At 58.5% G+C, this 12901-nt stretch overlaps 1 protein-coding gene across 1 annotated transcript in view; it reads right to left on the minus strand.

Moving 5' to 3' along the window:
* Positions 1–702: 702 nt before the first annotated feature.
* Positions 703–12901, minus strand: part of EPHA10 (EPH receptor A10) — a 33318-nt gene continuing 21119 nt past the window's right edge. Inside the window, exons 7-17 of the mRNA XM_036352835.1 lie at positions 12312–12483; positions 9433–9541; positions 5992–6053; positions 5722–5847; positions 4682–4867; positions 4173–4234; positions 3750–3953; positions 3333–3482; positions 2937–3130; positions 2182–2337; positions 703–2042 (exon numbers count right to left, since the gene is read on the minus strand). Of these exons, the coding sequence (XP_036208728.1) occupies positions 1928–2042; positions 2182–2337; positions 2937–3130; positions 3333–3482; positions 3750–3953; positions 4173–4234; positions 4682–4867; positions 5722–5847; positions 5992–6053; positions 9433–9541; positions 12312–12483 (1536 nt within the window). The 3' untranslated portion in view covers positions 703–1927. The remainder of the gene's footprint in view (positions 2043–2181; positions 2338–2936; positions 3131–3332; positions 3483–3749; positions 3954–4172; positions 4235–4681; positions 4868–5721; positions 5848–5991; positions 6054–9432; positions 9542–12311; positions 12484–12901) is intronic.

The raw sequence follows: 12901 nt of genomic DNA on the forward strand, positions 1-12901 counted from the left end.
CACAAGACTGGACGCTGGTCCCCACACCATGTCTTCTCCAAGCTTCCCGGGGGCAGGGGCTGGGGGTGCCGAGCCTGAAGGGCACCTGGCACGGGACCCTCCAGCCCTGTCAAAGGTGGAAGCAATATCTTGGTCTCCCCTAGTACCCCCCAGAGTCTCTGAGCTGGGGCCGGTGCCCAGTAAACAGAAAGTAGGTTGCGGGGGACCTAAGGAGAAAAGAGCTGGCAGGGCCAGGCCAAAGGCACTGCTGTGAGGCACCATCCCCACCACGGGGTGCTCCCCAAAGGTGCGCTGCGTCTTCCAGCCCCCAGGCTCCTTCTCAGCTCCCCCTTCTGCTTGGGCTCCTCCTTTCCTAGGGCCTCCATCTAGGCCGCTGGAAGCTTCACCCCCTAAGGAAGGACCCTCCCCACCTTTAAAGCCCCTTAACTTCCAAGTCAGCCTTTCAGCCAAGAAGCCCTCCAGACATCCCACCACATACACAATCAAGAGTCCAGCTGCCCCTCCAGCCCACCAGCCAGTCCAAAGGTCTCCCCTGGAGCCCCAGGGCACGTGGACAGGCACCCTTGGGGTGCTTCTTGGTGCCTGAGCTCATCTCCCCACCTGGCCTAAGCCTTCCAAGGGTTGGCTCTGTGTCTCATTCACCCCTTTGCTCCTTCCCATCCCACCCCATCCCATCCCACCCCACCCCACACACAGCCAAACCCAGAGAGGTGTGTCAGGAGTCACCTGGAAAGACAGCCCCCGTGGCCCTATCCAGCCCCAGCCACCTTCCTGACGCACTACGACAGCCTGGCCTCATGGTCACCTCCACTTTTAGGGAGCCCCTCTGGACAAGGAACTCTGGAGTCAGCCTAGTGCACCCGCTTTGGTCAGAGGCCTGCAGAAGCCCCAGGGGGGAGGCGCTCTGTGGGGCTGGGCGGCGGCCAGGGGATGGAGCGCCCCATAGGGGCTCACCTCAGCTACCTCTGGCTGCCACAGGACGGGGTGGCGTCACAGGGCAGGACCAAGGCCTCTCTCCAGAGCCAGCCTCACCCCTGCACAGGGCCCTGTGCCACCTGGTTGTAACCCAGGCCTGGCCCTGACTCCTCCCTGGGCCTCAGTTTTCCCCATCTGAACAGTGAGGGTTGGCCCAGCCTGTCAAAGAGAGAAGGTCCATCTCTGAGGGTCTCTTCTTCACCATCCCTAAGGCTGGACACAAAGCCCAGGGTCCCCCTGGAGAGAACACATCTCCCCACCTGCTCGTCCCCGGGGTCCCGGCCACTGAGTTTATAAAAGGAATGCAAAGTGCACAGAGAGGCTCGGGGGCCTCAGGGGAGCACCAGGACCTTGAGTGGCCCAGCCAGGACCCTTCCCTCCCACTGAACTGTCAGCCCAAAAGCAAGGGAAGCAGAAACCTGCTCCAGAATCTAGGGCCTCGAGGTCCAGCCCCTGAGCTCAGCACCTCCTCTGCTGCCTGCGCCTCGGGGACCAACGTCCAGCCAGGGCTGGGCCAGGGTGCAAGGAGCTGAGGACCCTGCTCTCCAGGGCCCATCAGGACGAGCTTCCAGGCAGCTCAGTCACTCAGGCCTAAAGAGAGCCCAGCAGGGACCCAGGCTGCCTGCTGGCCAATGGGTCTGTGGGATAAGGGGCAGGTCCCAGCTCCCCATGGATGTGGCAGACAGGAGGGCATGAGCCCAGTGATTTGAAACTCTGTCTTCCCTCCCTGCCAGCCCCACCTCAGTCTCTGAAACCCTGCACTTCCCTCTTCTCTCGAGGGTCTTCTCCAGGGATCTGACCCTTTTCCCAGGGAGACTGAGTCAGCCCAGGTGCTCAGACTGAGGAAATGGGAAGAGTGCTCACTTCTGCATGGTGGAGCGCAGCTTGCCAGGGTGCTGTCAAGGCGGGGTCTGCAGCCCACTGGGGTCCCGGCCTGAAGAGTGGGGGCTGCTCACACCTGCACCCCCCGGCCCTGCAGTTGGAGCACTCGTGCCCGCAGGGCGCTGACCCCACTGAGGAGGGCCTCCCGATGTTCCGCCGACGAGATGCCCAAGCTCACCAGGTCTCTGCAAAGAAGAACGAAGAAGAATGGGTCAGACCCAGCCGCTCAAGCCCCTCCCTCTGTCTGGACAAGGACCACCCAGAATCAGGACCCACTGGGCCTCCCGTAGAGGCGGGGCAGGGCCCTGGGTTCCCCCCACTCACTGCGCAGTCATGGCGGCCACGGCCTCCAGGCTCCCATAGCCAGCTGCTGTGAAGCTGTCCTTGTAGCGGCCGAGGTCCAGGGCCTCCAGCCAGGCGCCCACGGAGCCAAAGGAGGGGAAGGTGGAGAAGGCACGGTCCGCCAGGGGAGTGGGTGGCCTGGGGGCAGAGGGAGGTGGCCAATCAACAGCAGGATCTGGTGCCCAGCCTGCTCACTGTCCTGCGGACAGGCCAGCTGTGCAAGGACAGACGGGGAGGCCTGGGCCCAGGGCACACCTGGCTCACACCGCGTGCCACGCATTCTCAGAGCAGGTGAGTGTTCGACACACTCAGGCGGGTGGGAGTGGGTTGCACCTGAGACAGCCAAAGGTCCTGGGAGTATCTGGAACAGTCTGGGGGTAGGACACACCTAGGACAGTTTTAGAGGCAACTCACATTTGGGACAACTCGTCCTAATGTCACTTATTTACTGGAATTACAAGTCAGTTAGGACTGTTACCACTAATATTATCCAATGGTCACTGTCCCTGGGATATGTGAGCACAGCCCAGGACAAGCAGAAGTGACTAAGGTGGATGAAGGCTGCATGTGCCTCAGGCAGCGGAAGATCAGATCTATCTGGGACAGCGGGTGAGCAGTCCTACCTAACAGGTGGGTAGGAGCGATGGGGCTGTTGGACGAGGGGCACATGGGAGGCCATTCATGGTCAGGTGAGAGGTCGCTGAATCTGCTATGGTCGGGGACAGATGGGGATGTACCTGGGACAGGGCGCCGTAGCACACTTTGGGGGATCTGGGTCCTGCACCATCTTGCTCAGGATGCTGTGGATCTGGGAGAACCGGGGCCGCTCACCCGGGTCCTTCTGCCAGCAGTCCAGCATCAGCCGGTGCAGGGGGGAAGGGCAGTTCCTGGGGGGCGGCAGCCGGAAGCCATCCTCCACGGCCTTGATTACCTGGGCCGTGGGGTGGGGGTGCAGAGGGAGGCTTTAGATCCCCCCAGCACACACACACACACACACACACACACCACCCCACAGGAAGGCTGGGGTGCCCAGGCAGGACTAGAAGCAAAGAAACAGTGAAGAGGAACCAGGGAACTGAGGTCAGAGGGCAAGAGGATGAGAAGGCAGGGAGCTGGAGCCACAGGTCACTCACGTCCTGGCTGGACATGTCCCAGTAGGGCCGCTCCCCAAACGCCATCACCTCCCACATGACAACACCGAAGCTCCACACGTCGCTGGCAGAGCTGAAGTGGCCGAACTGCAGCGTCTCGGGGGCGGCCCACAGCGCCGGGCTCCGGCCACTCTGCGGGCGGGTGGGCAGGTCAGGTGCAGGGGGGGGGAAACCCCAGGTTCCCCATACCACAGGGTCCCAGATCCAGCCCCACCAGCCATCCTCCCAGCTGCACATCTGGGGAGAGCACACAAGCTGACACAAGGCGATGTCCACACTGGCATTTACCCAGGACCAACTGGTGAGGGGCGGGAGCGGGGGGAAGAGGGGAGACGGGGACTCTGGGGCAGTTTGATGGAAACAGGGGAGCAGGCTTGCCTCAGGGAAACAGCTCCTCACCATGGTGGTGTAGACAGCCTCTGCTCGGTCCCGAGGTCCCCGCCCAAAGCCGGAAATCTTGCAGATAAGGCCACTGCTGACCAGCACGCGGCGGGCGGCCAGGCCCCGGTGAACGTAGCCCATCTCCGACAGATACTTCATGGCTGACGCCAGCCCAGGCAGCAGCCCCAGCAGCTGCCCAGCCACCATCTGGCCCTCGTGCCGCTGAGGGAGGAAGGAGATGGAGGCCAGGGCTGCACACTCAGCTCCCCTGGTGCTGTGCGACCCCAGGAAAGTCACATAGCCCTCTCTGTGCTTCAGCTTGCCCTGTCACCCACCAGGTCGGCCTGGCCAGTGGGTACCTTTTCAGGGAATGATGCCACTCCAAGTCCCAACAAAGAAGATAACATGGTCATTTCTACCCCCAGGGCCCACAGCACTCACCCTGAGGAAGCCGTCCAGGGCCCCGAGGCTCATGTACTCAGTGACGATCATCAGGGTGCTTCCTGCGCCCAGGGACGTGGACACACACAGGCTCAGATGGCTGCTCCCTCTGGACACATGCTCCCCTATGTGGGCCCCGACCTGGGCCAAGATGACCGGGACCAGGGCCACACTCCCCTAATCTTGCGGCCCCCCTTCAGGACCCAGGGTCCCCTATGCTGAACAAGAGGAGGTGTCCACAGGGGACAAAGGCCCAGGTCCAGAGCTACCTGTTTGCTGAGAAAAATCACCCAAGGTCCAAGCAGCCCATCCCACAGAGCGTCACCACAGTCAGAAAGGTCGTTCAGGGACAGCGGGGCCACCCTGGGTCGGGGAAGAAAAGCTGAGACCGTTCCCCCATGCTGGGCATTTCAGGGGCGCCCTCTCAGCGTAGGGGAGGGCCCTGGGGCACAGGAGCACCCCTCCCGCCTGTCATCCCCACCTCCATACTTGCGGAGCACGGGCCCTACCTCGGGTGACAACCCCCTCCAGCCGCACCACGTTGCTGTGGTCAAACTGCCCAAGGGTGAGGGCCTCGGCCAGGAAACTGAGCCTCTGGGAGTCGGAGCAGCCTTCCCTCAGTGTGTGCACAGCCACCGGGAGCCCCTGGCGGCCAGGGAGCTGCAGGCGGCCACAGCACAGCTCCCCAAACCGCCCTGTGGGGAAACAGCACCTCAGACACTGCGGGAGGCCGCTCCCCTGGCCAACCCGGGCAGGGGGAGCGAGGAGAGAGCAACTTCTGGGTCATGGGCTGCTTCCTGTCTGGGACTCGGAGCTCTCGGGTTCAAACCATGCTACACTGAGTGCCAGCGAAGTGACGTGGTTCCATGTCTCCCTCCCTCTCCTGCCTGGTGTTCGTGTGAAAGGGGACTCGCCCTGCCTGCCTCAAAGAGAGGGCTTGGCATATGCCAGCACGGCAAAGGCTCCTCCAGCCCAGCCCAGTGTGACTCAGGGTGACGATGGCGCCCATTCTGCCACACACCACTTTCCGGCTTCTGCCCAGTGAGTCTGGAACTGTGTCAGGGCTTAGCTTCTGGCTCCTGCCTTCCCCAGCTCAGGCCAAGGGTTTGTAGGCAGGAAGAAAGAGAGTCAGGAGACTGACCATTAGGGGACGAGCACCTACCACGAGCCAGGCCTTGGACTGAGCCTGTGAAGTCCCCATATCAGCTCTGTCTGAGGCAGCTATCATGCCCATTTTACATGGCATGATAACAGGCTCAGAGCAGAAGAAGGGTGTGCCCCTGATCACACAGCTGGTTAGTGACAGAGCTGGGACTAAAGCTCAGGAATGTCTGGTCCCCAAGCTTGCAAAGGCCCATGAAGGCCTGGGACTGAAGGTCTGCCCGTCTGCCCATGGCAGTCTGAATAGGCCAGCTCTGAGAGGGCCTTGGGGTGGAGGCAGGCTTACAGAATCGAAGTGGGTGGAGCAGTGGTGGGACTTCTAGAGGGGGCGGGGCTAGGGCAGAGGCGGTGCCCCCCAAGGACAAGGCTTCCTGGGTGCCCAGCTTGCCTGTTCCGAGGCTCTTCTCCACTGTGACACTTTTCGCATCCAGCTCCTTGGCAAACAGGTGAACAGCCTGCAGTGGGTCCCCACAGCTCTGGGGGTCCATGAACGTGCGGCGAGTCGGCACTTTGACTGGGAACACAGACAAAGAGAGAGGGTCCTGGGAGAGGGGCTTCCGTGGCTGGAGGGTGGGGGTGTGCCGTGGATGCAGGAAGAGGGATGAGGAGTGAGGTAGGGGGCACCCGCCCCACCCCATGCCAGGCCCAGACAACTCACAGTGGAAATACAGCTCCTCCTCATCGTGGGCATCCTGACCTCCTTTGCCATAGCTGCAGGGCCTGGGGGTGCAGTCATTCCTTGAGCCAGGCTGCCCAGCCCTCCCCATTTCACCAGTGGGGGGGGGGGGTGGTACCTCTTTGTCCCTTCAAAAGGACAAGGTCTGTGCCCCAGGGGAGGGATCTTCTTATTCAGCTGGTTTGAAAGCTCCTCCCGACGGCGATGGTGCTCATGTAACCCTAGCGCCAGACCTAACTCCTCACCCCCATCAGCATTCCTAGTTATTTTCACTTTGAGTCACAGGGCATATTCTTGCCACTCCAGAGGCGCCCAAATCTATACCCCTGACTTTTAGTTCAAGCTGCCCCCCTGGCTACAGGGGAACAGAACAAACAGGCCTTGCACTTGGGGGCAGCTTCCGGTGTAGCCAGGAAAACCAGCACTGTGAGTTCACCACAGGCCCCTCGCAGGGCCCAGCAAAGGGGAGGGCTGTGCGCTGCCAGCACAGAATGGCTGGAAACACCCCTTCCGGGCCATCAGGACGGCTGCCTGCGACAGGCTGCTGTGGGCCAGAGGACTACATCACAACCAACACAGGCTGGCATTTGGGGCCCCCTGAGGCTGGGCCATGCTGGCCCAGATAAAGACTTTGACTTTTATTCCAGATTGGAGGAGAGCCCCTAGGGAACTCTGAGCAGGGGAGTGCTGAGATGCCATTTGCACTTTAGAGAGATCATCCTCGCTGCTGCTGCTGCTGCTGTCCCTGCTGGCAATGGCGGTGGCTCAGACTATGGGGTGAGGAAAGTGGGAGGACTCAGAGACATGTGGGTGACAGGGAGGCAGAAAGGGAGAGGAAGAAGGCTTGCCCAGCAGAGTTCAAGGTGCTGCCATTTGCCAAGAAGCGGGGATGAAAAGTTCCTGTCTAGACATTTGAGTTTGCAGGCCCTCTGGGATGAGCAGGGAGGATCAGTGGGAGGGAGTCAGTGTGTGTGTGTCTGTGTCTGGAGTTTGGAAGCTGTGAGAAGCGGGACTAGGAACAAGTCAGAGGACCCCCTACGGTTCGAGATTGGGTAAGGGAGGAGGAAGCCAAGGAGATCACCACAGAACCGCCAGAGAAGTGGGAGGGAAACTGGGGTGGTGATGTCACAGGAACCAAGGAAAGAAGAGCAGCAGGGAGAGAGGTCAGCCACGGGCGGGCGGGCTGGAGGAAGAGGGATCAGGGGGCGCTGGAGAGAGGCGGTCATGGCTCCGTACCAGCGGGGAAGGGGAGAAAGGCTGTCTGTCACATCGGAGGAAGTGGTCACTGGGCGGTTAACAGCGTGGCCTCTAAAAACTTCACTGCAGGGACTGGCTTCCCAGCTCCTCTACTCAGCAGATGAGGGGCTGAGGGGCTCGGTTTTCTCTTTAATAAAATCAGGAAATTATCAACCAAAGACCTTGTATGCATATATGCATAACCCATGGACACAGACAATAGGTTGGTGAAGGTCTGGGGTGGGAGTGGGCTGGAGTGGGCCAATGGAGAGGAAAGGGGACATATGTAATACTTTCAACAAGATTTAAAAAAAAAAAAAAAAAAAAAGGACGGCCTGATAGCACTGTTTCAGTGAATGTCAGCTGTCATGTGGGGGAGAGAGGGACATTATAAACAGTACGGGTTCCTGAGACGTCAAGGGAGAGGGCTCAGGTCCCAGGTAGGAAGACTGACCCTGGCTAGGAGGATGGCACCTCCTCTACAGCGCAAGGAGGGAGAGGAGGCTATGAGAGAGGCAGGTGTGTCGACCTGGTGGTGAGCAGATGAGGGGCTAACGATACAGTTGAAGAGATGGGGCAGCAGGGGTGGCTGAGGGAGCAAACTGCAGGGACAGGGAGCCTGAAGGACCAAAGTAGAAATGGACCAGTATCCCGGGTGATGTCCGGGTCCTTGTCAGGATAAGGGGAAGGGAGGTGGAGGTGGAGGTGGAACAGAAGAGAAGGTCCTTGGGAACAAGGAAGTCAAAGAACAGAGAGGCGGGGGGCTGGGACTGGCCATGCAATGGCTACGCAAGTCACTCAGCATGGTGACAGGACTTCCATGAGTGAGGGGACATCCAGGAGAGGGGGTCGAGGTGAAGGGAAGGGGCGAGGTGAGTGGGTGGTGGAGTGGCAGAGGAAATGAGAAGCTTCCACTGGAAGACACCCTCTAGCGACAAGTGGGATGAGCCAGCATAGAGCGAGGAGGGGAAAAGGAGGTGAGACCACTGCACAGGGCAAGGACGACAGAGGTCTGGAGTGTGCCCCGTGCCCATCGGCACTAGACCGGCTGGTTCTCCCCACTCCACTGTCGTTTGATTTTGAGCAGGTTTTGAAACCCACCCCTGGCTTGCTCTGCCTGCTCAGTGCATCTGTCTCTGAGCCCTCCTGGGCAGCGGCTCCGGCCTGCAGAGGCCTCCCAGGAAGGTGCTCCTCGTTCACCTCTCTCCCCCTTCCTTTCTGCCTCCCTGAGCCCCTAAACTCACAGGCAGGACACAATGCTTTTCCAGTAGGTCCAACATATGAACTGTGAAGAAGGAGCCTGCTACTCCGGTCCTGCCCTCCTGACCCCCTGCCCAGGCAGAGCTGGCTCCTACCCCTGCAGGACAAGGTCCTCTCCCCCTTAGTCAGTTCCTGTCATACCCAGTGAATGCTCACTGTCCCTCCAGCGCAGGCAGTTAGTTCCAGGATGCTGAGATGTGTGGAGATGTGGCTCCCTGGCCAGCCCATGTCTCTCCTCTGCTCCCCCAACTGCAGCCCTTTGCATGCAGACTTTCCAACCCCTCTAGCGTGCTGAGCTCAGCTCCTCCCCTCCCCACCCCACCTGGACCTGCCTGAGGAGCATGTGCCATGAGGTTTCGGCTGCAAGCAAAAGGAATGGAATCTTCTCTGAGCTACATTCAAGAGCCATCCTCCCCTCCTCCCAGCCCCCTTCTCTGCCCTTCTCCTGCAAGCTTCCTTCTGCTGGGGGTTGGGGGTTTCTGGTTTATCAGTTCCCCTCCCTGCCCTCCCCCCTCCCACACACATACACACAACACAACTTATGCCTTTCTTCCCTCTGCTTGTGTTCAAGGGCCTCAGGACCCCTTGGGGCAGCAGCTGGGGGCCTCTGAGCGCCTCGGGAGAATCCTAATCACACTGGAGCAGCCGCAGCTTGATTCCATCCTCAGTGATGCCTTCTGACATTTAATGAGTTAAGGAGCTAAATCCCCTTCATCCCAGCGCGGGGAGCTAGCTGCAGTGCCGGCTGCCGGCTGCCAGGAGCAGTGGGTGGGGGCGGGGCCAGGACTAGACTGGCCATGCCTGTATCTGCACAGCAATGTGCTTGCATGTGCAAATCCGCATGTGCGCACATGCTGGTATAGACACAGGTGCCTGTGAGCACAGGGTCACAACCCACCAGAGGTCAGTCAGGCTCGGACCACCTACCTCCTCCAAATGGCCAGCACGCTCATCACAGAGCCCAGGACAAGGAGGGCTGAGATGGTCACCACGGTGACGACAACTGCGGGGCTCTGGTCCCTGGAGCCGGAGGCAGCTGGGAGGAAGAGCATGAGGTTGAGGCAGGCAGAGCACCGGGTTCCTGGGTAAGTGTCCTCGCCCCACAGAAGGGTTTCCGCATCACTTTGCCTCCCACAGCAGAGGGATCAAGGCAGTCCGGCCAAACACAATGGCGCCTGTAGCTTCCGGTTCTCCCAGGGCTGGGCACCGCCACAGAAGCCCAGCTCTGAGAGAGAGGTGCAGGAGTCCAGACAGGCAGACCTGGGACTCCCTTTTTGCCTTTCAGATGGGCCATGACAGACTTAAGGTAGCTCTGCAGAGGGAATGGCCTCTTGCCTGAGCTCCCCAACCCCAAGCGAGACCATTCACCACCAATAATAATAAAAGTAAACGTTTAGCGCACACTTAAGCCATTCAAGACACTATGCCACGTGCCTGGACTGAATGATCCTGTTTCATCATCACAACCAGCCAGTACGGTGCCACTGTCTCCATTTTACAGCTGAGGAAATTGACATTGAGGCAAGTTGTATAACGTGTTCAAGGTCACAGAGCTAATAAATAATGATCCTAAGATTTGAACTTGGTTTCAAACCTCTGCTTTGAGTTATTTCACCAAGGGAGAGGCCTAGAGGAGCTCAGGCTCTCAGCCCTATCCACCCATCCACCCATCCACCCATCTATCCATCCATCCATCCAACAGTACGAGGCTGGCGCTGGGGAGAAAGCGATGAATGAGCCAGCGTCCCTGCCCGGGAGGGGTGTACAGACCAGTGGGAAAGATAGACACAAAAACTTAACTGTAGAATACAATAAGAAACAGAGAAAGCTGAGCAGAGCTGAACAGAGGAACAATCATTTCTTCCCAAAGGCTTTGAAGAATATGGCAAAAGTAATGGGTATCATTTCTAAGATTAGGTTACGGGAGACTGTGCCTTCTGTCTCGGTCATTCACCGTCTCTAAAAGAATCTAGCTGCTGTGTTGTGAGTAGCCCTACGGAGAAGCCTGTGAGCCAAGGAACGGCATGCCTCCGCCAAGGAGCCAGCAAGAACCCAAGAAGGGAGACAGACTCTCCCACAGTTAAGCCTTCAGATGACACCTTGTGAGAGACCCTGAGTCAAGTGGCACCCAGTTAAGCTGCACCCATACCCCTGACACACAAAAAACCATGAGAGAACAACTTTTTGTTATTTTCACTGCTAAGTTTTAGGGGCAATTTGTTACGCAGCAATGGGGCCCTGAAGCATGGTCTTTCATCATGATCCTGAGCTGGGGTTATGGCTCACTGGAAAAAATGTTATGCAGACTGGGAGGCCCAAGCCCCCATAGCCAGGGCCACAGCAAAGGATGTCGGGGAGCTGAGCAGTATCCACTAACCAAAAAGCACCAGATGAATGGAAGTCACCAGCCCCTTCCGCTAAGTCCCAGCTCCTGCCCACACCACACTCACTCCAGCCAAATCCACGCGCCTTTGTTCAGATGGCTTCGTCTATCCAAAGTGTCTTTCCTGCCCATCTCCACACAGTCATGTTCCCCACCCTTCGAGACAGGGCTCTAATCTCCGTTTGCCAGCACCTGGCCAAGGCCTGGCACAGACAGGCATTCGAGCAAGAAGTGCTGTCTCCCTTCCCAGAACTCAAACTCCCTCAACATTTTATCTCCACCTCCCTTTGGGCTCAGAGCCCTTCCTATCTTGGATTAGACGCATGTAGCAGGTTGGGAAGAATGATTATCTTGACAGCTGGTGCCAGAATGCCTCTTAGGGGGAACTGCCTTTGTCCGGGAAAATACTTTCATGAGCTGCTTGGGATAGATAGAGGTGAGACCCTGAGGACTGGGTTAGCAGCAAGAGAAACAACAAAAGAGGAAGCTAAATGCTCTTCATGCATCCTGAAAGGGAGTGTGGGGGTGCGGGGACGAGGAACCAGGGGAGGGCGGTGAGGGGGTGGTAGAACAACGCCGTGGAGAAGCGGAGCTGTTTTAGAATCAGCACATCTAATGTTCAGCTTTTGTTTTGTTTTGGTAACAGCTCTATTGAGAAATTATGCACCACGGAGAATGCGCAACTCTCTTTGGGTTGCACTGATTGCTGCGGTGCAACCCCTTCACGGCCCCCATCCCCCAGTGAAGTCTGTTTCAATATTTTAAGGCCTAGTGGGGAAGGTGACAGTGACCCACGTGTGGGTCCATATCACGGCAGAGAGAAAGAAGCAGAATGGGAACAGGAATTTAGCCGTCAGCCCAGCTGGCATGGCTCAGTGGTTGAGTGTCGACCTATGAACAGTAGGTCATGGTTTGATTCCCAGTCAGGGCACATGCCTGGGTTGTGGGCTCAGTCCCCAGTGTGGGAGTGCAGGAGGCAGCCGATCAATGATTCTTTCTCATCATTGATGTTTCTATTTCTCTCCTTCTCCCTTCCTCTTTGAAATCAATTTTAAAAAATGAATTTAGCTGTCAGAGCGAGAGGTGACCATCAGACTGAAACTCCTCCCAAGGAAATAGCAAGAATCTTGGGGAGGGCACAGGATGCTTCCACAAGACATGGGATAGGTCCTGAGAGGCAGGGAGCCACCAGCCGAGACCTGGGGTGTAGGTGTTCGTGACCTCCTTCCCTGTGAGCTCCTCCAGCCCAGGCAACCCGTCTAATTCACATCCTGAACAGGTATCAGGCGGGTTCCAAATTCATTAGTTAATTAGGTTGTAATTAAACTGTACTGCAGGCTCCCTTAATTGCACAGATAACCGCCCCCTCCAATTTGTCTCCCTGCCCCATCCCCGCCCAGGTCCCCTGGCGCAGCTCACTTACCCTCCCCTGGGGTCTGTACTTCAATGCTGGGGCTGAAGCTCTGCGTCTCCCAGGAGGGCCCCGGGGAAGCCGCCCGGATCTGAAAGATGTAGCGAGTGGCTGGCTTCAGGTTGGTGACGGTGACCGCAGGCGCCCCTGTCTTCACTGTGGAGTAAGTCTGCTCGTTCTGACCCTGGGGAGGGACCAAGAAGTGAGGCCTAGACCAAGGGCCAGACCCAGGCTCCTGGGAGAATGATGGGGGGCAGGAGGAGGGGGGCAGGAGAGCACCCTTCGGAGGAAGAACCTGACTGCAGTCGTCTCCGGGGGGTTCCACAGGAACCCAAAGCATCTGCAACCCCTTCCTCCACCACAAGTTCCCACCCACTTGCTAAGAGAAACTTTAGGGAAGGGGCTAGGTCTTCCTTCGCGGGGGTGACAGGATGACGGGCACCAGGCCTGGCAGTCCAGGGGGTGAGCTGGGCCTGCTGCCTCTGAGGAAAGAATAAGAAAATGAGCCTGACACCTGCCCGGTCCCTGTCGGCTCACAAAGCCTTTCTTCCCCTTGTCATCGGGTTTTCACAACTGCCCTGCAAGGCACAGGACAGGAGGTA

The sequence above is a fragment of the Myotis myotis genome, unplaced genomic scaffold (genome assembly GCF_014108235.1).
Source record: "Myotis myotis isolate mMyoMyo1 unplaced genomic scaffold, mMyoMyo1.p scaffold_m19_p_2, whole genome shotgun sequence".
Classification (NCBI taxonomy): domain Eukaryota; kingdom Metazoa; phylum Chordata; class Mammalia; order Chiroptera; family Vespertilionidae; genus Myotis; species Myotis myotis.